We start from the raw sequence: 26,928 nt of genomic DNA on the forward strand, positions 1-26,928 counted from the left end.
GTGTCGTATGTGACATTGCTACCATGAATACCTTTTAATATCTGCATTTGCATACCTATGTAGGTATTTCCATGGGACATATTCTGTAAGTTGATTATTTTATACAAATACATCTTTGAGGGTGGATGTTTAGCACAAGGGTTCAGATGTCTGTGTCCCACATCAGAGTACCTGAGTTCAGTTCCCAGCTCTGTCTTCTAACTCCAGCTTTGTGCTAATGTACACCCTAGGAAGCTAAGACGGCTTTGGTGGTTGAATCGCTGCTACCCACATGGGACACTTGGATTGAGTTCTCAGCTCCTGGCTTCAGCCTGGCCAGTTTGGCCATTGTGGGTATTTGGGAAGTGAACCAGTGAATGAGAGTTGTCTGTCTTTTGTCTCTCTATCTGCATCTCAAATAAATAAATAAAAGTTGAAAAAAATAGTTCTTTAGTTCTGTTACAATCCTGTGAAAAGTGACTCCTTATCACCTATAGATAAAGTCTTAAACCAGTGGTGTCTGATAGAAATATGAGACACAATGTGATTTTAAATTTTTTAGATGCACATTGTAAAAAAAAACAGATGAAAGTATTTTTAATAACTTTTTACTTAGATGTATCATAAATATCTTACTTTTACTGGCTAATCAATATTAAAACCTAATAAAGAAACAATTTTATACCCTTTATTTTTTATTAAATCATTGAAATCTGTGTATTTTAGACTTAAAGCACACCTCAGTGTAGGATATCCACATTTCCAGTACTCAGATGAGCATATGTGGCCAGTGCTTACTGGTTGGTTAGCACTGGTCTGGACAGTACTGGTCTGGGCTCATTAGCCTCATTCTTAAGGCATTTTTCGAATCAGCCAAAGTCAGTCAGGCACATATAGCCAAACTGCTTTTGCTTGTGATATGTCCTTACCCCATAAACCTGCCGTGCTTCCTTTTTTGCTTTTCTTGAGTCCTGCCCAATCTTTGGTGAAGGATTATCAACCATGGCACAGCTAACATTTGGGAGCAGAGAGTTCTTCACTGTAGGAGGCTGCCCTGTGCACTGGAGGATGTTCAGCAGAGTATCCCCCAACTGTGACAACTGAACATGTGTCCGGACTGAGAACTGGTGCTTTAGGGTCAATTGCAAATCTCTGCTTAGACACTTTGGATTTTCTTAGTCAAACTGGATAAGCCTACTGTGAGCCACCCTTCCTCTAAAATTGATTATCCAGCCAGTGTTGTCAAGTAAATGTTATGGGGGAAAGTGTTTTGTGGTCGGAAAATTTGAGAAATGCTTGATTAAAAAATATCACAGTTTTTTTTTTAAAAAAAACTATAGACTTTGTCATAGAGTTTAATATGCTAATATGCTTTATGCATCTCCAAGGAAAGTTTTCCCATCTAACATGTCCCAAGCTAATCATTGTTGTAGAAATTTATCATACTGACTCATTCTGCTGACATCAGGGAATCCTAGTAGGAAGGCAGAGAAAGATCTCTTCCCTCCCTATGACCTGGGTTCAGGCATTGGATTTCTTAATACAGAACTTTAGGCTCTGTGTGGGTAAAAGGAGATGTCAGTGATGGTGTTAGGTGGCCACTGCCATGGCATCTTGGGCTGACTGTTGCTGTTAAACATGAGCATCAGCATTGTTCTTGGTCTAGCGTGTGACTCTCAATTGGTATCTTTGGTTCCTGTCTGTTTTCTGAGCTTGGTCTTTCAAATCCCTGAATTTTATGAAAACTAAATACCCTTCCATTTTTGTTCCAATCAGCAAAGTGAGTTTCCATTATTTTCTATGGAAGGATTTCTTCCTGATAAAGCCTCTGAAATCAGTGGGGAAGTGTTGGTTGAAAACATTGATTTTGGGGCTGGTACTGTGGCATAACAGGTAAACTATGTGCATAACTATGTACAGTGCCAGCACCCCATATGAGCGCCGGTTCCAGGCCTGGCTGCTCCAATTCCAGTCCAGCTCTCTGCTATGGCCTGGGAAAGCAGTGGAAGATGACCCAAGTAGGAGACCTGGGGGAAGCTCCTGGCTCCTGACTTCAGATTGGCACAGCTCCAGCCATTGCAGCCATCTGGCAAGTGTACCAGTGGATAGACGATCTCTCTCTTTGCCTCTGCCTCTCTATAACTCTGCTTTTAAAATAAATTAATAAATATTTAAAAAAAGAAGAAAAAGAAAATATTGATTTTTACCCTTGTATGTTGGCTTGTATTTTGTATTTTTCAACTCTTCCCAGACCTGTGATTTTTCTTCCTAAGTTTTTTCAAGGTGAGAGCAACCTCTTTTATGCCATTGTATTTCTCACATCATTTAGCGCAATGCCTGTACTCTACAAATGCTCAACAGGGAGGTTGTAGGGCTTGCACATGGGTGCTCAGATATGAAGTAGATCTCATTGCACCAAAAAGACGTGGTTGTCTGGCCAACTAACTGCAGCTGCCAGCTGCTATTGGAAACTTTGAGGCTGATACCTGAGTATTCATGAGCATCCTGGGAGTAATTGGGACTCAAATAATCAGCCAGAACCCCATATCACTCCGTATTTTAGATGCCAGAGTAAATGATGAGGTTCTTTTAGTGCCTAGATTTAACCTACTGGTGATAACTCATGTAGAGAGAAGGAATACAATTGGTAGAAAAAGGCAGTTGATTCCCAAAGAGCAGCAATAGTGGGGAAGTGATGAATGTCTTCAGGATGGATGAAAAATAAATCCAAGTAGGAACACCTTAAGATCATCTATATGATGCTGCTATACAAAGTAAGGTACAAGAAGGCATACACTTTGCAATGTGGACCCAGAGTTTCTCCCACAGGAGGATGTATTCTGGAAGTGTTATGATCCCAATGTTGTGGGGCGCACATATTAAAAATACAGTGAGACTCTTGAGATCAAATTAGGAGTCTTCATTAGCCAGCTGGTGACTGCCCTCTCACAGAGCAAGTCTGGAGAAGACAGCCCCGAGTTGCAGTGGTGGGGGGTTTCAAAGGCAGAAACTACATTTTGGTGGCCTTGACCGTTATCAAGCAAGTGAGCAGAAGTACAGAAGCCAGAAATATGCCAGTTAAAGCCAGAGGCATAGACTAATATGTATAACTTGTTTCTCTCAAAGGAACAGTCCCTGTTCTGAAGCAACAAAGCAAGATAACCTATAACCACTTGGGCAGGCTATGTCCTCTGGGAAAACCTTAAACTTAAGGCCACCCTGTCACACCAATTGCTATGGATGCAAGACATCCTGAAAGTGACAGCCAGATGGAAGAGGACAACAGATGACACTGGTGTAGCAGCAATGAACTTGGAGAACAAGTTTGCCTTCAACTTGATGCCAGCAATCTGAGTTGTAACTTCTGAGGGGATGTAATAATCTCGTGACTCTCCTGGTCTTAGATTGATAGTCTAGAGAATGGTCTGGCAGGGAAGGTATGTGGGTGGGAGTTAGAGCTTAGGAGCAGAGTGGCAGTTGAGATATATACCATTCCAGCAAGACTTTCTGGAGTATGGCAGTATATGTTGTCAGGGTGCTGGTGTCTTGGTTTCTAGAATATTTGTTTGGGCTCTAAGGTCTGGACTTAACCAGTAGAATATTATGTGAGTTATCTAAGGTCCAGTGAGGGTGTGGGTGTTCTGAAGAGTTCATTCAAGGTTTGTGAGATGCTAGGCACTGGAAAGAAAACTACTTCTAGACCCCTCGCCTGCTGGTGAAGATGGGGCTCTCAGCATAGTCTGTTTCCTTTTTGGGTTAGGGTCTGGGCTAGGATAAGTTACTCATTTACTATATAAATTGAAGGTCTGATGAGCCTGAATGGATCAAGGATGTAGTGATACCCAGGAGTCTTTTTATTTTATTTTATTTTATTTACCTTGCCAACCTAACTTCTGCAAGGCTAAGGTTGGATTAAATGTGGTTGAATGATATTCACTACTTTCAATATCTGCTGGTCAAAATTAAGTTTATCATGATAGAATGGGCACAAACATATATTGAGCAACTGTTTCTGTGCTAGGCACTTGCACACATGAAAGGGGGTGTCTAATTCCCAGTTGAAAATTAGAATGGAAGATAATACAGAAACAGTAGAGAATTAGTTGAATAAAGTAAGAAGGATACTTAGTAATATACTCTGGTATTAAAATATACTATATAAGTGTATGTCAGGAAGTGACTGTTTAGAAATAATACTGATACAGTTATAAAGTTAGATACCCAAACCTACACAGAATTAAGAGAAAACATGGAGGGGCCAGCATTGTGTCATATCAGATAAAATTGCTGCCTTTAACACCAGCATCCCATATGGGCAGTAACTCACGTTCTGGCTGCTCTGTTTCCAATCCAGCTCTCTGCTAGTGGGCTGGGAAGCAGTGGAAGATGGCCCAAGTGTTTGGGCCCTGCCACCCATGTGGGAGACCTGGAAGAAGCTACTGGATCATGGCTTTGGCCTGGTCCAGCTCCAGCCATTGTGGCCATCTGAGGAGCAAACCAGTAGATGGAAGCACTCGCTCTCCACCCTACCCCCACCCTGTCTCTCTGTAACTCTGACTTTCAAATAAATAAAAAAATCTTTCAAAAAGAGAAACCATGGAAAATTTAATCTTACTTTCCCTAAATTTTGTGTGGAAAAGCCTCTTATAAGGTATCACAATGTATTTTACATTAATTCATTAGGAAGAAAAGCACATCAAAACAGAAACTATACCTCCTTCTACAGGGTTATTGTTTGGTATTACATGTTTTAGGATTATAGTGAAGAATGTAGGAAATTATGTAGAGACAAAAATAGAAGTGATGGAAAGGTTTGCAGTGAAATAATACTGGTATACACTGAGACTTGAATAGGAAAAATAATAATATGAAATTGTGAAAAGAGCATTTGAGCACAAATTTATAACTGAACGCAAGCCACCAAAATGACGTCCTAAGAGAAACAGTATGATTTTCTTCATTGGAGAATTTTAAAAGAAGAGTGTCACTGCCTTCCAATTAGGGCTTCAAGTCTCTTCTCCCCAAAGGCACATGCACTTGAAACCCCTCCTGTACCCCCCTAAGAAGAAGATACTGTGGTCCTGATGAGACTGTGTGCACTAGAATCACTTCTCCTGGAAAGGAGACACTAAAGGGTACTTGAATGAAAAATTAAAAATTATGAAGGCCATCACAAAGGCCAATCAGTCCTTTCTTTTCCCCAGACCACATAATAGGAGAACAAGGGTTATTTGATGAAATTAAAGAGTAGCAAATTAAGTGCTAATAAAATGAGATAGTCACTTATATAATTCATTGCCAAGGGAGGTCACAGAGGCAAATCCTGTGGCTGCATTAAAAGTGGGGCTGGGTAGTTTTGTGACCACTAATGATATTTTTAGCAGTCGAGGATGATACTGTGAGAGAAGTAATTCTGTTACATTCTCTGTTAGATGGTTTGCAGGGACCTCTGGCAAGTGGTGTCTGAGGAGGATGAGGGCAGGCCCTGCAGGTTCTAACTTTTGGTGGGAATTGTGTGAAAAATTCTTTTTTAGGGTGAGTGTTCCCAATCATCACATTCATGCTGCAGTCCCAGTTCTGTGTATGAAGAATCCAAAGTCTTTTCTAATCAGAATCAATTGATAAAGACAGTGCCCAGAAACCGATCATGTTTGGTCTTTGGGAGCCATTCAGCTTCTTTATTGAGTACCACCCGTATGGCAGCTGCTTTGTTTGAAGTCTGTAAAATCAGGGGTATAAACATTTAGATACTTATTGCCATCCTAAGGGAAGGGAACTGGACTGTGGGCAGAATGTGAAGTTACATGGAAGCACGAAGAAGCAAAGGAATATTGCAACCTGGAAGGTTCAGGGAAGGCTCACAGAGAAGGTGACATTTAACTGAGCCTACAGGGTGAGTAGGAGTTAACTCTGGCCAAGGCACTATTGGACATGCTAGGCACAAGGAACCAACAGGACACACAGGACCAGAGATAGAACTTGACATAATGTGTCTGGTTAGGATGGCTGAACACAGAGTTAGACGGACTGCGAGGGAAGAGGTGAGCCTGAAGGCTGGATGTTTATTTAGCCTAGAGGTGAGGGTGCCAGTTACGAGACCCACTCAGAATACTGGGTTTGATCTCCAGCTCTTGGTTGATGTGGACTCTGAAAGGCAGTGGTGGTGGCTCAACTAGGTGAGTTTCTTCCACCCATGTGGGAGACCTGGATTGAATCCCCTGCTCCTAGCTTTGGCCTCTGGCCATTGTGGGTGTCTGGGGAGTGAATCAGTGGATGAGAGTGATCTCTCTGTCTCTCTACTGATAGCTAGCAAGCATGATAAGGAGGAAGGATCCAGATGATGAAGAGTCCTAGTTCTGCCCAGGGCCACCGTCCAGCAGCAGTGCTTACGATAATGGGAGTGGGGAGTGGAGAAGAGGAGGGGAAGAACTTCCCTCTTTGACCACTGCCAACACTGAGTTAGTGGTGAGCCTTGTAGTTCACCCAACTCTACACTTCACTCAGCTTTACTATCTGCCTGAAACGATCTTTACCATAACCTAATCACTGTTACTGATCATCAAAACAAATAAACAAGAGAGCTTCTTATATTGGGATGGTGGTGGGGCGGCGGGGGGGGGGGGGGGGGGGAGGGGGGCGGTTTCAGAGGTCTTAGATATACTGGAATCAGTCTAGTGTGTCTGTCTGGTTATTTTTCCCTTTGGCCTGTCCTGGAACCAAAGCAGTCTTTTGGAAAGAAGAGATAGATTTAATCTGCCTGACCTCAAGCTCTTATTTTCTCTGTGAAGTTGGCTCAGCAAACAAGCAGGAAAACATACAATGTCTTTGAAGAACAGGAGCAGATGGACTGAAATGTTAAAAATCTGTTTTGTTAAAAAATTTCAGCTAACAAAATAATTTAATTAGAAAAAAGGAAGCACCAAAAGTTGATTTCTTCTTTGGTGATATTTAAATAAGGTTATCATTGTTAATCATTCAAACTCCAACTTGGAATTTCTACTACATAATTAATAAGAATCAGATGGAAATAGGAGAGAGAATATATTTTATAAATGGGTTTTGTTGGTAGTTTTTGTGGTAGATGGAAATAATTACTATTTGTGTTGTTACATAGTACAGAGTGTGGAAAGCAAATTTCCCATTGTATTACAAAGAGTTATGTAAGTAGGATAGAGTTCCTAGTGCATAACCTTTCCGACAGTAGTCTTTTAAGGCCCTTCTAAGATTATTCTACAGAAATGTGGAGTTGCTAGAGGGATACAGAAATGAGATCTATTACAGAGAGTAAATGGGTATGTGCTCATTTCACTGTGAGGCCACCATTACAGAATGTCAGTGGATGAACCTGAAAGGCATGTGTGCCAGATACTATGTTTCCCATTGGACATTCAAAGATGCAAAGGATCATGCCAGAAATAAGTTCACTTATGGTAGAGACATACCCAAATACCAGTTCTTTTTTTTAGTTTTTTTTTTTTTTATGCCTTGGTGGTTTTTATTTATTTATTTATTTATTTATTTTTTGACAGGCAGAGTGGACAGTGAGAGAGAGACAGATAGAAAGGTCTTCCTTTTCCGTTGGTTCACCCCCCCCAATGGCTGGTGCACCACGCTGCTCCAAAGCCAGAAGCCAGGTGCTTCTCCTGGTCTCCCATGTGGGTGCAGGGCCCAAGGACTTGGGCCATCCTCCACTGCACTCCTGGGCCACAGCAGAGAGCTGTTCTGGAAGCGGAGCAACCGGAACAGAATCCGGTGCCCTGACCAGGACTAGAACCCAGGGTGCCGGCGCCGCAGGCAGAGGAATAGCCTATTGAGCTGTGGTACCGGCCCTCAAATACCAGTTCTATCTGGGATGCTGGCAGAGTTCCTTCACTGAAGCTGGCATTTGGCTGAGTCTTTTTTCAGGAACAAGTTAGTCAACCAATAGAGAAGAAAGAGTGGATAAAGGTAGCTTTGAAGGAACATTTCTGAACAGAAGCAACTGAGGTGTCTCCTGGAACTTTAATGACTTGCTTTTTCCTTTCCCTTCTCCTAACCTCTGTTATATCAATGTTGTTATTTCTAATACATTTTGAAAAAATTCTTCTTTGCAGAAAGAATGGGTTGTACCATATCAGCATCTAGTAGATATTAATCTTGTCAGTAAAGGGGTATGATTAAGGATTCCTTTCAGCTCGAACATTAATTCACTTAAGTATTTATTAATCATTTTCTCTCCCAGACTAGACACTCACAAATAAGTCTTTGCTGTCAAAAGTGAGTCACATGGCATGAGGAACCCATCATTTCCCCCCATTGTTAGACATGTCTGTGTAATGAATCAATACAGGCCCTGCCATTTCCAAAGGTATTTGATTTTGTACGATGTTTGCCTTTTGATGACTGGGCTCCCTTCAACAAAGTTATTTATTTGTTGTTGTGCATGAAACACACACACACACACACATACACAAAGACAAAAAAAAACACAAAACATAAGCTGTGAAAGAGCATTGATGTCAAATGATAAATGTATCTGTTTAAGAACCATGTGAAAATAGGTTACTCTATTTAATAAAATTTCTCAGTTTAAAAAAAGTCATCATTTTCCCTCCTTTAGACCTCAGTTGGATTTCCAAAATTCAAGTGAATCAACCAGCGGTTCTGAGGCGTGCGGAACAAATCCAGGCTCGCAGGACGGTGAAAAAGGAGTGGCAGGTAAAGGTTCTTCTTGAGCATTCTGTCCTTGTGTTTCACAACTCAGGGACTCTTCCCTCAAGGCCACAATATTGAATTTCGCTCAGGATGCATCGAAACTTAAAAGATTGCAGCTGTCCATGACTTATTTTAATAATTCATATATGATGATGATGGGTTGGAGAAAGATAACACATTTATCCAAACAAGTTAAAAATCTTATCACTCTTGACTGGCAAAACCACAAATGAATTTAAAGCATCTTTATTCATGAGTGAATTAAATGGCATATTTTCTCAACACATTTATTCTGTTTCTTAGACATGCCTTCTTTAGTTGTCTTTTATTTTAATTTAAAAACCATAACATCTAATCCTGGTATGTCCAATGGTCAGATCCTAAGAGTGTCTGACCTTCTTTGATCATCATGTTTCCCTCACCATTACTTTTCATAAATCATTTTTGAAAATCCCAAAAGCAATGTTTCATAGAGGACTTGCAGTCAGCGTATTCATCCTTGTACACCAATCAAAGACGTGCCATACAGGACTAAAAGGAATTTGGAGTTCATTTCACAAGTAAGGCAGATCATTGTGACTGAGTCCTTTAGAGTGACATTTCACATTTTGCTCATCCTTGGAAGTACTTTGATTGAAAAGATAAAAGGAAATTCATCAGAATGAGGTGTGAAATAGGAATATTGTTTTAGAAATAGGATTGGATTAAATTTTAAAAAAAGGACTTGGGAACTTTAAAAAATAATATCTCATCCAAAATATCAGTGATGGAGAAGAAATTAAGATAGAACCTTCTTATTCCTTTTTTTTTTTTTTTAAACAGGTAGAGTTATAGATAGTGAGAGAAAGAGAGACAGAGAGAAAGGTCTTCCTTCCATTGGTTCACTCCCCAAGTGGCTGCCACGGCCGGAGCTGCACTGATCTGAAGCCATGAATCTGGTGCTTCTTCCTGGTCTCTGACGTGGGTGCAGGGGCCTAAGCACCTGGGCCATCCTCCACTGCTTTCCCGGACCACAGCAGAGACCTGGACTGGAAGAGGAGCAACTGGGACTAGAACCAGTGCCCATATAGGGTGCCGGCACTGCAGGTGAAGGATTAACCAAGTGAGCCATGGCACTGGCCCCAGAACCTTCTTAATCCTGAGTTTTCCCAAACTGGGATAACTGTGATGGGCTCCTTGGACTATGATGGATATCGTAAGTAAGGCAACATGGCCTGTTAGGGATTTCATTTTGAGATATCTGTGGGGAAAATTTTTTTAAAGCTGCTCTTTCTCCCTTTTATTCTATTCTGGGTAATGTTCATCTTGTTGGTCACTCCTGAACAATGCTTACATGTCAGAATGTGCCTTATACCATTGTAGACATCAGATACTAAGACCCAAATTTGTCTAATGATTTTCTACTAACTAACAGGGTTGGAGGTTAAGGTTTTTAAAAAATGTACCTTGTTTTTACTTTTGTTCCTATCAGGCTGCTTGGCTCCTGAAAGCTGTGACCCTCATAGATCTTACCACACTTTCTGGTGATGACACAGCTTCCAATGTTCAAAGGCTCTGTTATAAAGCCAAATACCCAATCCGGGAAGATCTCTTAAAAGCCTTAAATATGCATGATAAAGGTAATGTTGCTGTGTCTTGTCTATCTCATGTTTATTTGTTTACAATCCTAATTCCTACTTCTAAGAGAATTTGAGAGGAGATTCAGTAGCTGGCACATGATGATAGAGAATAAAACACACAACAGAAACTCTGACCATAGACAGATTATTGAGATTCTTCTCTGACAAACAACAGGGAGAGAGTCTTAATCTTGTTTCTAGGTCAGTTCTTTCCATCCCTGGATTAAAGTGGCTGGTACAGAGTTATTTTGTAGCTCTTTTCAGTTCTTCAGTTTGGGAAATTCTGATTCCCTAGCCAAATGTGCAAAAGCTAGTCTCATTACTTAATAATCATATCTCATACATAAAGTATTTTCTGTGAGTAAACAAAATACTTTTGAGAATAAAATGTAAATGGGAAATATCGCATGCTCATATATTGGGTTCTATCTTTTGAAAAAAGACTGACGTTTGGTTCCTTAGTGTATATGAATGAAAGAACTTTGTAAAGTTGTCCAAAATTTAGAACTTTAACATTTTAGAATTGGAGGAGACCTCTGGAAGTTGATCCACTCATTTTCTTGATGATGAAACTGAGACTTGGAAGGCTAAGCTCTGTTTTCAAGACCATTTGTCTTCATGGTTGTTCTATGATTTTTGGAGACAGATCCCTTTCCACAGAGTGATGGTTTGTTACACCTGAATGTCTGTCTGTTACCAGTTCAAATAGAGACGTTGAATTGGCCCCATGCAGCTATTCTATGTGAAATAATTTGTAGAAAACCTACAGACCTAAACAACCCTACAAGCTTTTGAGAAGTGCTGATTATGTTTCTTTTGAATTGACAATAAAAACAACATCTTACTTGTAGCACTTAACAGTAACAACTTTTGTATGAAGTCTTACAATATTGCTTTGCTTTATAATGAGTATTTGATTTTTTAATTTAAGTGCTTATTCCATAAAATGAGGCCTCTATTTCAGATTTTATTTCTTACAAAAGAGAGAGTAGGATGAATTAAATGTTACTTTGCTAAAATGTCCTGTGAATATCACTTAATTTTCCTTCTTCTGTACTTCCTTTTTGGATGCTGTGCCGATCTGTGTTTTCTTATCCACTGAAATATTTGCGTTGAGTCATGATCACGAAGTTTATTATTTAGGCATTTTTAAAAGTGGTATTACATTAGCCTCAAGTATCAAAATTGTTTTTTATGGTTGTAACCCTGAGAAAACAATCCAGGTAGTCAAGAACTGGAAGAGAGTGAAAAATAAAATGGCTTTTTAATCTCTAGTGGGTTGTGGGGGATTATTTTTTCTCTCATTCTGATTTCTGCCAGTTTTGTGGTTTAAATAATCATTAAGAGCATATCATGAGAGTTGAACTTTACCCAACATCCTGTTCTGATTTCTTTCTTCCCAGGCATCACCACAGCAGCTGTTTGTGTGTACCCGGCTAGGGTGTGTGATGCCGTAAGAGCACTACAGGCCGCAGGCTGCAATATCCCTGTGGCATCAGGTAGAATTTCTTGTGGCTTTAATAAGTTATTTATTGCTGGTGTAGCAAGTATTTATTGCTGTAATGTAGCAAGTAAAGCTGCCATCTGCAATGCCAGCAACCCAGATGGGTGCTGGTTCAAGACCTGGCTGTTCACTTCCAACCCAGCTCTCCGCTATGGTCTGGGAAAGCAGTAGAAGATGGCCCAAGTACTTGGGCCCCTGCACCCATGTGGGAGACCCAGAAGAGGCTCCCAGCTCCTAGCTTTGTATTGGCTCAGCTCTGGCCATTGCAGCCATTTGAGGAGTGAACCAATGGATGGAGGATCTCTTCCTCTCTCTCTCCCCTTCCCTCTTTCTTTCTTCTGCTGCCTCTGCTGTGCCTTTCAAAAAAATAAATATTTTTAAAAAGTTATTTATTTATCATTTATTTATTCAAGAAGCAGAGAGACAGAGATGAGCTACCACCTGGTGCTTCACTTTTTAAATGCCCACAACAGGCATGGTTTGGCCACGTCAATGCTGGGATCTGGGAACTCAATCCAGGCTCCCATTGAAGGTGACAGGGACCCCAATCTTGAGCTGTCACCCACTGCCTCCCAGGGTGCACGTTAGCAGGACTGGAGTCAGGAGTAGAGTTGAGACTGGACCCAGGCACTCTCTAATGTGAGTTGCTGGCACCCCAACTGGACCTCTTCACTCCTGCACCAAATGTTCACCCATGTTGTGAATTTTGCTGTTACTATTCAGTGTTTCCAGTCCCTCAACTCAGATGCTATGGGGAATTATATAATTTTATATTTTGATCTAAAACAATTTATTTAATTAGTTATATTTATTCATGATTTTAATATTAATTTATTGCTTTGTATATAGTACATATTACACATTAACTCTCAAGAATACAGAACTATCCTTTAAGAAATGTAGTTGTTTAGGAGGTAAAGTCAGATTAAAAAAAAGTCATAATGCAGATATAGTATTTTACACACATACACACACACATATACGTGGGGCTACTTCACAAAGTTCATGATGAAATGTAATTAAAAGATAAGTTTTTTTGATGCAAAAACATTTGGAATCCTTGTCTATAAGAGACCTTCAAAAAGTTCATGAAAAATGCATATTATGAAAGAATGATGCATGAATTTCAGATTTTTTTTGTATCCAAAGAAACTTTTCATTCCATTTCACCATTGTATGTGTACCTACATTTATCTTACAATTATATATATATATATTCTGTTTTATATTTTTATATTGTTATGTATATATTCTGTTATATATACATATATGTATTATATATGTATGATAAATATATATAATAAAGATATTCAAACAGTGCAGTTGTAACTGAGTAGGAAATGCTGATTTCTGCACAGGTTGGTGTCATAGAGGAAGGAAATGTGTTAGTAATCATAGCAGAGACAATAACCACATTAGGTTTTCAAGGATCTGGAGGAGTTTACAGTTGATGAGATGGCAGTGGCATTTAGACAGAGGAACTACCATGTGTGAAGGCACAGAAGCATGTTTGGAGAACTCAGAGTGATTTTTATGTAGTTGTTGGGTACACAGGTAGGGCAAAGAGGAACTACAGGAGATAATGGACAGGTAGATTGGGATCAGATCTCATAGGGAATCCATGCCCTGCTGTGGCATGTGAGCTTTATTCTGATGATGGGCAAGATGGTGAAAAGTATTAAGGAAAAGCTTTGCATGATCAGCTTCATGGTGTAGTAAGTTAGAGGATGGCAGGGGACAAATGAGCAAGGAGTACAATGGAGTTAGGGAGACTCATCACTGTCTGTGTGGTAGAGGATGAGAACTACACTAAAGCAAGAGAATGAAGCAGAGAGTACATTTAGGAGACACTCATGTAAGATAGAGTCAGTAGGATTTAGACTGAGGCAGAGAAAAGGCCTAAAAGATTCAGTTCATGAAGCAGCTAGGGCTTGAATCAGTGCTCAAATGGGATGTTGGTGTCCTTGGTGGTGCTATAACCTGCTGTACCACCACTCTGGGTCCTCCAGCACTGTTGAAATGGCTGTCCTGATCCCTGTTAGGAGTCTGGGAAAAGCAATGGAAGATGGCTCAAGTACTTGGACCCCTGCTACCCATGTGGGAGTCCTGGAAGAGGCTCCTGGCTTCCACCTAGCTTCTGGCTGTTGTGACCATCTGAGCAGTGAAACAGCAGATGGAAGATCACTCTCTTTCTCTCTTTCTCTCTCTCTAACTCTGACTTTCAATTTTTAAAGAAATTAATAAAATTAAAAATTGAAGCCGGCGCCGCGGCTCACTAGGCTAATCCTCCGCCTTGTGGCGCCGGCACACTGGGTTCTAGTCCCGGTCGGGGCACCGATCCTGTCCCGGTTGCCCCTCTTCCAGGCCAGCTCTCTGCTGTGGCCAGGGAGTGCAGTGGAGGATGGCCCAAGTGTTTGGGCCCTGCACCCCATGGGAGACCAGGAGAATCACCTGGCTCCTGCCATCGGATCAGCATGGTGCGCCGGCCGCAGCGCGCCTACCGCGGTGGCCATTGGAGGGTGAACCAACAGCAAAAAGGAAGACCTTTCTCTCTGTCTCTCTCTCACTGTCCACTCTGTCTGTCAAAAAAAAAAAAATTGAAATGGTTGTCCTGCCTCTATTTAATTGCTTTTAGGCCTTAGTCAAAAATCATTTGGCTTATTTATGTTGGTCTACCTCTGTGCTATCTGTGTTTTATTGGCAGGGGTAAATACCTACCAATACCACATTGTTCTCTTTGTTATTTTAAAAGTTGATTTAGCCTTCCATGTCAGTTTTCTTATTTATGGCTTTCCATGTAAATTTTATCATGTACTTCTCTATATTTATAAAGCATATGATTAGATTTTGATTGAAATTGCCTTAAAACTGTACCTTAGATTATTTTGGTATTACCTGAAATGTTACCGTGTTATATCCAGTCCTCGGAACATGATGTGTTTCTTTTTGGATCATCTGATTTATTTCACTAGAGATTTGTAATATTCAGCATATAGATCCTGGATTTTTTTTTTTACATCTTTACTTAGGTACAAATTTGTGGGATATTATGTGTGGTATTGGGTTTTTAGTGTCAGTTTACACATAATAATTCTTAATAGTTCTTATGCATAATAGGTACTTGTTAATGCTTTTTCCCTTTGAATTAATATGATCACATGATTGCTCTTGTGGCCTGCAGATGTTGAACCAAACTTGCATCCCTGCAGTAACTCCAGCAGGCCATGGAATATGAAAATGTGTATGTGTGTGTGTATATATTTGCTACTATTTTTTGGTAAAATTTTCTATCTTAAAAGAATAGCTTCATTTCAGTTTATGTGTCTGTGTGTAGACGGATGGGTACATAGGTAAAAGGTTAGAATCTGGTTTAAAAAGATGTCTGGAGTATCACAGTGCTTTAGAAATAGTTGCTAATCTTATGATTTGATTATTGTTTATAGCCCTTATCTGTATTCCTGTGGAATAGTGGTCTTTCTACTCTTTTACTTGTTGATATTGTGATTAGTAATACATTAAAATTAAGTAAAAAAAATGAAGGAAGTAGCGAGAGATTGAAGGAGGGTGAGAGGGATGGAATTATGGTTATCTTATTAGAATTGTACCTATGAAATATATGAAATATTTTCTCTTTATACTAATAAAATTTTTAAAAGGAGTCTCTGAAGATTATTAACTCATTTTATTAGGGATACATCAAAAGAAACATGGTATGCAGGATTGATATGCAACTTGTGCGAATTCCCCACGCATTTGGCAGCTATATCTTCATGGAACTTAATTTTTCATCAGCCTCAGTACCTTCAATTTTTTCTTTTCTACAACAGAGAAATGTGCTTTTTTCTAAGATAGCACACGTAGGGAATTTAATAACATCAAAGAAACACAAAAGATTATCATTACACACAGAGGTGGAATGAGTGGTGTGCATGTAAATAAGTATTGTTATATTTTCATTTTCCTTGTATTTACACATGGCCCTCCTTGTCCCAGCTCTGCCATGTGCCCCGATTTTGCGATCTAAACAGGTGTTTTTCCCTTCTGCATTCTCTTTATTATTGTCTGGCTGGCTGGTTGTTTTAAGGTAGGCAGTGGGAGGAAAATATATTACAGTCTGGTTCCCACAGCTAAGGGGAGTCTCAACTGAGTGAGTCAAGACTGGATCACGATAGCCAGCTTGACCAAGAGCAGGATTCAGAATTAACCGGCGTTCATCCTTTTTGGACTGTAGCTACTATTTTTTGGTTATCACTGTGATGAAAACATATTTTATTCATTATTGTTGGTTACTGAATGTACCCTCAGGAATATCTCTGCAGCAATTTAATTTCATCCAGAAAATACATTAGTATTTGTCCTAATTCCAGTACATTATTAGATAACATTCTATTTCTTCACATGTAGTTTGTGGGATATGTATGATGTTCTTAAGTGTCATTAATGCTTTGGTCTCAAAACACGAATTCTTTGTTGAGCGAATGATGAATTGAGTTTTTTTTCTTTCCCTCCCTCCCTCTCTTCATCCCACCCTTCCTTCCTTAATCTCTGCCAGTGGCCACTGGTTTTCCAGCCGGACAGACTCATTTAAAAACACGACTAGAAGAGATCAGATTGGCCGTGGAAGACGGGGCTTCGGAAATCGACGTGGTAATTAACAGGAACCTGGTGTTGACTGGCCAGTGGGAAGGTAGGTGCATGTCCTTATCTGATAGAATCACAGTTCTTCCTTGGTGACTCGAATGAGGGGGACCTGCTAGGAGGCAGCATGCTTTGGAGGTCACCGTTGAAGGTTACAAGCTGCTACATTAGAGCATGAATTCGGGAGGAAGCAGGGCTGGTATTGCCCATCTTTGTGTCTCATAAATCTACACTGTTGCTTGCCTGCATGAACTTTTTAGATCCCTTTGAATGGTTAGGTGAACAGTTATCTTCAATGCAATTGATTCATAAAATTTTTTTTAAAAATTGATTTTACCAATACGCTTTTCTTTTAGAAAGGAAAAATTATTACTCTTCTGTAGTGTGTTTTGTTTCCCAGTACATAAATCACTGCAGGAAATTCCCCCACTTCCATTTTCTTTTTAATGGCGAGAGGGAGAGGGGGAAGGAGAGGGGGGAGAGAGAAAGAAAGAGAATCTTATCCACTGGTTCACTGCCTATTCAATCCCTAAATGTCCACAGTGGTGGAGTCTGGGCCTAGACAAAGCTGGGAGCTGGAAACTCAGTCTAGATCTCCTATGTGGATGGCAGAAGCCCAATTACTTGAACCATCTCCTGCTGTCTCCTAGGGTCTGCACTGATAGGAAGTTGAAGTTAGGAGCTGGGGGTGGGCCTCAAACCCAGCCACTCTGATATGGAATGTGGTCAGTCTAACCAGTGTCTGAACTTCTAGTACACACTCTGGGCCCTGCTCTTCCCTTTCTTTGTTAATCTCTATGGGTTCTGAGAGTGTGGGATTATAATAAGTAAGCTGAGTCTGTTTTGTTCCTCGTATTATTAAACATCAGTCCTATGAGTATTGTTGCATATTCACGTTTGAGATTAATGATGCACTGTCATTGCAGAAGAGAGTAAGACATCACCCATTCCAGTAACAAGCAGTTTCTTTTATAATTAGATATTAAAGAATCAGATAGGGGCTGGTGTTGAGGTAAAGTGGGTTAAGCCAGTGCTTGTGATGCCAGCATCCCATATCAGGGCACTGGTTTGTGTCCTGGCTATTATGCTTCTGTTCCAGCTGCCTGCTAATGTACCTGGGGGAGCAGCAGAAGACAGCTCAAGTACCTGGGCCTCCATCAGCCATATGAGACCCGAATAGAGTTCTGGGCTCATGGCTTCGGCCTAACCCTGCTTGGCTATTGCAGTCATTTGAGGACTGGACCAGTGAATGGGAGATCCCACTCTCTCCGAGTGTCTTCTTCTCTCTCTGTGATTCTGCCTTTTAAATAAATAAATAGATAAATCAGTAAATCTTTTGTAAAAAAGGATCAAATAAATTTTTACCTCTGTCTTACACTAAAGATGAGGTCAATGGCAGTAGAAGTCTTTCAGGAAAACCATTATAACAAGTTTAACTGTAAATTTTTAGTGAAATCAGAAGTTAAAGCCAGAATAATACTAGTATATTGTCCCTTTAAATATGTACACATCAAGTAAAATCAAAGTTTAATCAACTATGGAGATTCTCCCTACTCTGTGTTTTATTTAAAAAGTTGATTTATTCATTTTGCAGAATTACAGAGAGGGAAAGAAAGGTTTCTCCCACCCATTCCCCAAATGCCCACAATAGCCAATGTTGGTCATAGCCAAAGCCAGGAGGCCAGAACGCAATTTTGGTCATGGCAGGGACACAAGAACTTGGGCCATCATCTGCTACTTCCCGGTTGCAAAAAGCTGAATTACCAAAAAGCTGAATGTTAAATGGAGGAGCCAGGCCGTAACCAGTACTCTGATACGGCATGCAGGTGTCTTAAGCTGTTTCTTAATTGCTGCACCAAATGCTTGCCTTGTACTTTTAATTTGTGTTTCTTATTATCATTCATTTTTTGTTTCAATCAGTTACAGTCATTCTTAAAAACTTATTGTAAATAAATATCCATCTTTCAATATGTTGTTCTGTTTGTCTGCTTTTAATTACAGATTTCAGTTAAGATTTAAGGTTAGAATAAGAGAAAATGAATAAGCATAATGTTTAAAACATTTGGAGTAAGCATAATATTTAAAATAAGTTTTGTGAGATTTAGTTGGATAAAATCCATATGTCTCTTACATTTTTCACTGAGCAGTTATAGATATAGAAGTATAGTTTATATTATAACATGTGCTCATATCTCTAGAATACTGCTAATTGGAAAATACAATACAATAAAATATAATAAAATAAAATACAAGATGATGGGTTTTGAGGTAATTGGCTATCCCTTAATATACAAAGGAATGGTTGTTTTTTAGAACTGATAATTTCCCAATAATAGACATTGTACAAATATAACACATCTTTGTCCTAGACCATGCTTTTCTATTAACTGCATGTTTTTATGGTGTTAATAACCTTTTGGCCCAAAACAAATTGAAAAGGAATATTTAATACTAGAAACCTATTTTTGAATAGAAACCTGCCATGACTTAGGACTTTTTTTCACTACCATATTTTGTCTTAATTTTGATTCTCAATTTGATCACATATTCTATTTTGCCGGTGTCATGTTTTAACTTTTGCTGTTTACTAAAATGCAAGTGTAGGCCTAAAATAGATCTCTTGGAATTTGTTGATGGAAACTTCTGCCAGGCTATTATTATGTTTTCAAATCCAGGGCTATCTCCTCTCTGGCGCTGAAGTTTGTGGAACACTTGGCAAAGGACAAGAAAAATGACCTCATTTTTTTAAGCCTAGCTGTCCAGAGTGTATCCCAGCCATTTCTAATGGTCATAAGAGTCCATAGCCTGTGGTATGAACTGGGAGAAGTGATTGGAAATAAACTTATTGCTCACTTAGGATTCTCCGTGGTGATCATTTAAAATCTCTGTTTTGAAGTAGGCCTTTAGCCCAGCAGTTAAAATACCAGTTAAGGCGCCTGGGTTCGATACCTGGCTCTGGATTCTGAATCTGGATTCCTGCTGATGCAGACCTTGGGAAGCAATAGTGATGGCTCAAGTAAGTGGGATCCTGCTACCCATACAAGAGACCTGGATTGAGTTCCCAGCTCCTAGCTTTGGCCGTGGCCCAGCTTGACTGGCCATTCTCTCTCTCTCTCTCTCTCTCTCTCTCTCTCTCTCTCTCTCCTTTTCTACCTCTTGAATAAATAGAGGAAGGAAGGTTTATTTAATTTACAATCTCCATTTTCCTTAAACTCCTAAGTCTTGCCCCCTCCTAGGTACCATCCTCTGTTAGCAGATGACCCTCCTGCTGTTCCTCAGAGAAAATAGAAACTGTGGGACAGGAGGTCTTTTATAGTCAGGGCATCAGGTCTGCTTCCTTTTCTTCCTGCTTTTCTCCTTCCTGCACGGTGACGCTTGTGTGCCCTGGCACTGTCAGAGTCCTTGATGCGTGTGCTGGCCATTGTCTTCCTGCTGTGTCTGGAGCCTCTCTCTTTCTAGTCATTCCCATCAGGCATTTGAACAAACTCAAGCTTTTGTTTTTAAAATCCAGTTTTTAAAATAAACCACATTCCTTCTCCTCCCCCAGCTAACTCTCCCTTTCTTTTTTTTTTTCTTCTTCATGACTAAGATTCTTGAAGCAGTCTGTTTACTTGTTTGTATTGACAAATTTCAATTTGTTGTTGTTGTTAAAGATTTATTTATTTATTGGAAAGGCAGAGTTAGAGAGAGAGATAGCTTCCATTTACCGGTTTACTCTCACGTTGGCCAGGGCTGGGCCAGGCCAAGGCCAGGAGCCTAGAACTCCAACCAGGTCTCCCACTCAGGTGCAAGGGCCCCTTGAACCACCCTCTGTTGTTTTCCCAGTCTCATTAGCAAGGATATGGATGGGAGGTGGAGCAGCTGCGTTTTGCTCCAGAACCCATATGGGACACCATTATCACAGGCAGCTTAACATGCTGCATCATAATGCTGCCTCTGTCTTGACAATTTCTTTTTTTTTTAAATTTTTTATTTTTTCATTTATTAAACTTTTATTTAATGAATATAAATTTCCAAAGTACAGCTTATGGATTACAATGGCTTCCCCCCTCCAGTAACTTCCCTCCCACCCACAACCCTCCCCTTTCCCGCTTCCTCTCCCCTTCCATTCACATCAAGATTCATTTTCAATTCTCTTTATATACAGAAGATCAGTTTAGTATATATTAAGTAAAGATTTCAACAGTTTACTCTCACATAGCAACACAAAGTGAAAAAAATACTGTTGGAGTACTAGTTATAGCATTAAATAACAGTGTACAGCACATTAAAGACAGAGATCCTACATAATATTTTTTTAAAATTAATTAATTTTCTATGCCATTTCCAATTTAACAATTTCTAAACAAGATACTGATACCCCTCCTCTCATTGTGTCCACGGCACATTCCTCAGCTCTTTATTTAGCTTTCATTCAGCAGCATTTCACAAGGTAGCCAGTTTCTTCCTTCTGTAAACACTTCCTTATCTTGGGTTTGCTTCATCTACATTCCTGAGGTCACTCCTGTGTCTCATGTGCAGGATTTTCCAGCTACTCCTGAGGTGTCAGTGGTCCTTGGGCTCTGTCCCACTGTGACTTCTTCTCACTGATGACAGTTGCATCTGTACGCCCAGGACAAGCTGATATCCTGAACACTGGACCCTACATCTCTTTGGCTCCAAAACTCCTGTTGCATTTTCTTGCCAAACCATGTTGCTCTTCATCCTTCATTTTCTTAGAAGTGAATATTCAAAAGCAGTGAATCTTCTTGAAGTCTGAGAATCTAGCCATTTTATAAAGAAATCTATGAAAAAATTTATATTTCCCTTGTTTTATTCACAACTTCTATTAAATACAGCTTTTTCTTGATTTTTCAGGACTGTTTTACCAAAGATTACATGAAGATACTTCAAAAACTAGTGGAAAGTAAACTTTAAAGAGGTTTATTTTGGTGCAAAATATTTAAATCCTTGCATTTGTTTTTCTTAATATACATTTTTCATGAGATTTTTGAAGATCCCTCATATGCATATGTTTCAAAAATTTTTTTGCACCAAAAATAAGTTTATCCTTAAATTCCATTGTCTGTGACCTTGTTGAAGTACCTTGTAGTATTCTGAAATACAGTGAGTGATGTGTTCACAGGCTCCTAAAATCCCTGAGTTGACTCACTCCTTAGATGACAACACAGAGTCTTGGACTTTTTGTATTTAGGCTTTGTATTGTCTGGTCATGTTCAACTCACTGGAGCACACTGTCCTTTCCTTTCCTACCAGTGCCTCTTTCTTACCTTTCCATGTGGATGTAGATGAGTATATCTAATTTATCATTAAGGACAGTGGTTTTGACAAGATACTGTATGGGATATACTGTTGATTCTCAGAATTACCTGATGACATTTTCCCATTGCTTATCCCAACTCCTCTGCCAGTAGAATCTCTCAGATCCCTCTGGGCATGTGTAATATGACAATTGAGTGTTGGTTGGAATAGATGCTTCCTACACTGTAAAAATCTCTCCAGGTTGGTCTACCCCAACCATCCCATATTCCTTCCTCACTGGGAAGCACTGACTTGGAATGTCTTCTTTTTACTTTTAAACATACTTCTTTTTATTTTTAAACAGACTAGATATTTGCTCAAAAATTAAAAGAAGACATTTCAAGTTAGTGCTTTTTTTAAAAAATATGTTAACTTATTTGAAAGTGAGAGTTACACAGAGAAAAGAGAGGTAGAGAGAGAGAGAGAGAGAGAGAGAGAGAGAGAGGTCTTCCATCTGCTGATTCATTCCCAATTCCCAGGCCATAGCAGAAGCTGGATTGGAAATGGAGCATCCAAGACTTGAACTGGTGCCCATATGGGATGCTGGCTCTGCAGGTGACATCTTTTTCTGCTACACCACAGCACTGTCCCCAAGTTTGTGCTTCTTGGTTTCACATAATTTAGGTGCTGGATAATTGAAGCAAGGTTAAATTTACATACATACATTGTTGAATTACATACTGACTAATTAGTACACTTCCTGTTCCCATGCATTTCTATTTATGTAGCCTGCTCTGAAATTAGTTGTAAATAGGAAGCTTGATGAATAAAGTTTTACTCTGGTGAGTGTAGCCAGAAAGTGTGTCTACTTCTGTGCCCTTGGGGAAGGCTGCACTCTGTGTTGAAGACAGCAACTAAAGGGGGATGTTCATCCAGATAACCCGATTATTGTTGGACTCAGACCTAGAACCAACACACTGGAGTGAGAAGGGGTAGCTGAGAGCAGAGTCTTGGCATTAGGCAGAGACAGGTTGGAATTCTGGGTCCACCAGTTTACTTGTGAGCAAGTTCCTCTATGTGTCTTCCATTTCTTTTATATAACATGGTGATAGTGACTCCTCAGTCACAGGACAACAATAGTGATGAAAGTGAATGATTTATGTAAATTCCCACAATGCATTTCTTGGCTCAGATGAAACCTTCCATGCCAACTGCAGTGTTTCCTTCTCCATCCCTCCCCTTCCTGATGATGATAGTGTGTTGGCATGGGAAATAGCAGAAGAAGGCGATGGAACTCAATGATGTTTACAGTCCTGTAGAGTTAGAATGACCTGTGATTTTCTGTTTGGCATTTTCCCTGTGAGTATTCTCATGATCAGCATGTGTAATATAATATTTCTTTGTGATGATATTGAAGTTGACATCTAAGTTGCCATTCTTAAACAGTTCCTGGAAACAAGCCTTTTCTAGAAGGGATTCATCATCTCATAAATCTTATTGAGCCAGATGTTGAAAATTAAATATATTCCATACTCTGTAAATATACAGAGGTATCTTTTACTGTTTTACTTTTTCTTCCTTTGCTTTTTTAAAATGAACTCTATCTCCTGCATATATGAGTAGGTACCTAATATATTTACTTACCAGTAACATGGAAAGGCTATCAGCTGTTTGCCTTGGTCACCAGACATGTCTCCAAAGGTAGCTAAGACCTTCTATGACATTTTCCTAGCATAATGTGTTCAATGTGGCAATTGAAAATATCATTTGTCTCCTGTATTTGCAGCCTCATATACTTTTCATCTCCAGTTGTTCACCCTTGAGTTACTTTCCTAAACCAGGTTTGTGGAGTACATACCTTATGGTTATTACAAATTTTAGGGTGAAATAAAGAAATCTCAGGGCCAAAGCCACAAATTCTGTCATTCTCTCATATTAGAGGTATTTACAACATTCATAGAAAATATGTATAAAAATTCCAAGTTTCTTGCACCAAAATGGATTTCTTTTTAACCCATTTTTCTGTGGACTTTTTGTTGTACCCTTGTATAGCATAGATTCTAAAAATTGGGGTACTAATTTATTTTGCTTATTTTTACACCAGAAGATGGTAGAAAGAACATTTCTGAAAAGAAATTATGATTTTTTTTTCTTTTTTAGAAATGTTAATCATGATCTTATTAGAAAGCAGTCTCTGAGGGTTGGCGTTGTGGCACAGTGGGTTAACCTGCCATGTAGGTTTCCTGCATTCCATATGGGAGTGCTGATTCAAGTCCCATCTGTTCTGCTTCTCCTTAAGTTTCCTGCCACTGTGCTGGGAAGGCAGTGGGAGATGACCAAGTACTTGAGTCTTTGACATCCATGTAGGAGACCAGGATGGAGTTCCTGGCTTAGCCTGGCTCAGATCTGACTGTTGTTGCTATTTGTGGGGTGGAGTGAGTTGGGGTGGGAGGTGAACCAGGAAATGGAAGATTTTCCCCCTACCACCACTTTTCAAATAAATCTTTTAAAGCCATCTCTAAAATCATAGATACTTTTTGGGGAGGAATCATATAATCTGTAAACAGTGGTTTCTGTTTTGAGAGTTATTTATAGCAGTCAAAGTTTAGAGGTACTTACGGCAACTGTGTGCTTTTATGGGCTTTTGTTTTTATGCTATGATTCTTTACAAGTTCAAAAATTATTGACAAAAATATTATTTCTTGTAAGTTATTTTACTGCTTTGTTTTTCAGCCCATCTCCGTTTTTAGCCTTACAAGATTAATTAGTTGCTTTGGTGGATGACATTGTTTATGAACTTTTTGTAACTTTTCTAGTTTAGATGGTTGCTATACAATTTTATAGTGTTTTACTGTCCATAAAATTATCTTAGGAGTTATTTTCAGGCCATTCTTGTGCAGTGTTGGACATTTTTCTGGCACTCAAAAACTAATTGCTGGGATACGTTCCTTAATGATTATTTACTGATCAGCATGGGAGTTTTGACCTTCTCCGTTTCCGACCTGGGCCAGTTCACCCCTCCTTAGGCAACCTGGTGGTCCCCCGCTCTTGGGAGGTCACCATATTGATGCCGAACTTAGTGCGGATGCCCGAGTGGCATAGCGCACGACAGCCCAGAACTCCTGGACTCAAGTGATCCTCCAGCCTCAGCCTCCTGAGTAGCTGGGACTACAGGCGCGCACCACCGTGCCCGGCACCTTAATGGTTATTCAAAAAAAAAAAAAAGATTTACTTACTTTTGAAAAACAGAGTTAGAAAGAGAGAGAGCAAGATGAGATCTTCTATTTTCTGATTCACTCCCCAAATGGCCACAATGGCCATAGCTGGGCCAATCCAAAGCCAGCAGCAAGAAGCTTCTTCTGGATCTCCCACCTGGGTGCAGGGACTCAAACCCTTGGGCCATCTTGTGCTGCTTTCCCAGGTGCATTAGCAGGGAGTTGGATCAGAAATGAAGTGGCTGGGACTCGAACTGGAGCCAAATGGGTTGCCAGCAGCTTTACCTGCTGTACCACAGTGCCGATTCCCTTAACAGTTATTTTTTTGTAACTGGCTTTGAATGCATGATACACACAAATTAGGAACATAATCTTTGTACACTTGGATTTTTACTGAAATCCTAATTCTAAACAGGTCTCATGTCTAGAGCAGTGCTTTTCCAAAAAACTCAGTGAATTGTCAGCTGCTTCAAGATGGATATACTTTCCTCTTAGGTGAGAGGGAAGATCATGCAAAGTAGAGAAAAGTCAGATGCTATAGATGCAGGTTCCTATAAGTAGGGGGTAAATAGGGGCAGGACTGAAGAAGATAGAGCCAGTTGTCTGCCTGTTCAGATGCTGTTTGAACACATGCACTGTGACTCCTCCCTCGACTGCCTAGATCTGTTCAGATGCACACAGGCCTTTCTCCCTGTGGCTGAGTCCTCCAGTTCCTGACAGTGAACCTTCCAGTGGTGCAGCCTCATTTGTTTCTCAGCTGGGAATGATGGGTAGAGGTCAGGTTATGACTTCTACTTGTCGTCAGTATGACAGTAATCGGAGTGATAGTGGGGACAGACAGGACTCAGTTCTTCTACTGCTATGTCATGATATTGGTGAAGCATCTACAATGTAATACATCCTGGGTCTCTAGTTCACCTGCTTTCACTACTCCAGAAAACCTCATTATAAATCAAAGCATTTATTACCAAGTTTTTGATGTGATATCACTATGCCAGCCACCTCTCTGATATGTGTGTTTTGTTAACTGTTGCATTATTCTGACTAATTTGCAGCCCTGGCATTTGAATTCCATTTCATACATCAGTCATCTTTCAGAATAGCCTTCCAAATGACTGTTTTTTTGGTTCATAGCAAGAATTGTATCTGTATTGGAACTCCTATGTTCACAATGATAACCTCCATGACAGTCCAGCACCATGTGGTTTATTCTCATCTTCCTTTCCATTTTTGTGTCCCTCTGTCTTGTTAATGAGACATATTCCTCCCATTGTCCTCAGAATGTTCATCAATTTGATCTTTATTTACCTGTTTGTTGGATTGCCTTAAATAGGACTGTCTTTAGATCCATCACACTGTCTCCCTAGCCTGTCCCCCGGTCTGTGCTTGCCAGTTCCTTCTCAGTCTTCACCAATAGTTGTGTCCTTCTCTTTTCCTGGTAGAGCTGGCTGAAAGCCCTTCCTTACCTGCAAGTGTAGCATGTGAGCATGTGAGGGACTCTTGCCCTAGATTCTGGTGACATTACTGCCCCATGTGTCCCACGTGTTGTGGTGGTAAGTGGCCTCTAGTTCCTCTGCTCCCCTGTTCTCTGTTTAGCTGAAGGCTCCCCAAGACAGTCAGAATTGTCTGTCTTTTTTTTTTTTTAACTGATGTAGTTTCAAAGGTTGTTTAACTGCTTTAAATTTATATGAAAATTGTAAACTGCGAAGATGAGAACTGTGTTTTCACAGGATCTATATTGTGAACTAAACTAAGCCTGTGTTTTTGTGACCTCTTTGTGATGCCTTGGTCGCAAATATATGTAATAAGCGTATTTGAACACGTATGTGCTTTTTGAAAAACGGTGACTTCTAGTAAGTACTTGTCAGTAAACAGCACAAAGACATGTAGGCTCCACTCTTGGTATCAGCTAGTTAGATCTTACTTCTCTGATCTGGACATTTCAATAAATAGACCATGTCTTATAAACCAGAAAAACCACTTGTTGAAAATGAGGGACAAATAAAGTTGTTAGAAAAAGCAAAAAAAAAAAAAAAAA

The 26,928-nt window shown here is 39.8% G+C and overlaps 1 protein-coding gene across 2 annotated transcripts in view; it reads left to right on the forward strand.

Annotated features, from left to right (window-relative positions):
* The window catches only part of DERA (deoxyribose-phosphate aldolase), a 123,160-nt gene that overhangs the window by 44,303 nt on the left and 51,929 nt on the right, over positions 1 to 26,928 (forward strand). For both annotated transcript variants that reach the window (XM_062194887.1, XM_062194889.1), the window contains exons 2-5: positions 8,579 to 8,676; positions 10,145 to 10,292; positions 11,696 to 11,791; positions 16,349 to 16,483. In XM_062194887.1, coding sequence (XP_062050871.1) covers positions 8,579 to 8,676; positions 10,145 to 10,292; positions 11,696 to 11,791; positions 16,349 to 16,483 — 477 coding nt within the window. The remainder of the gene's footprint in view (positions 1 to 8,578; positions 8,677 to 10,144; positions 10,293 to 11,695; positions 11,792 to 16,348; positions 16,484 to 26,928) is intronic.

This window comes from Lepus europaeus, chromosome 6, assembly GCF_033115175.1.
Source record: "Lepus europaeus isolate LE1 chromosome 6, mLepTim1.pri, whole genome shotgun sequence".
NCBI classification, from domain to species: Eukaryota; Metazoa; Chordata; class Mammalia; order Lagomorpha; family Leporidae; genus Lepus; species Lepus europaeus.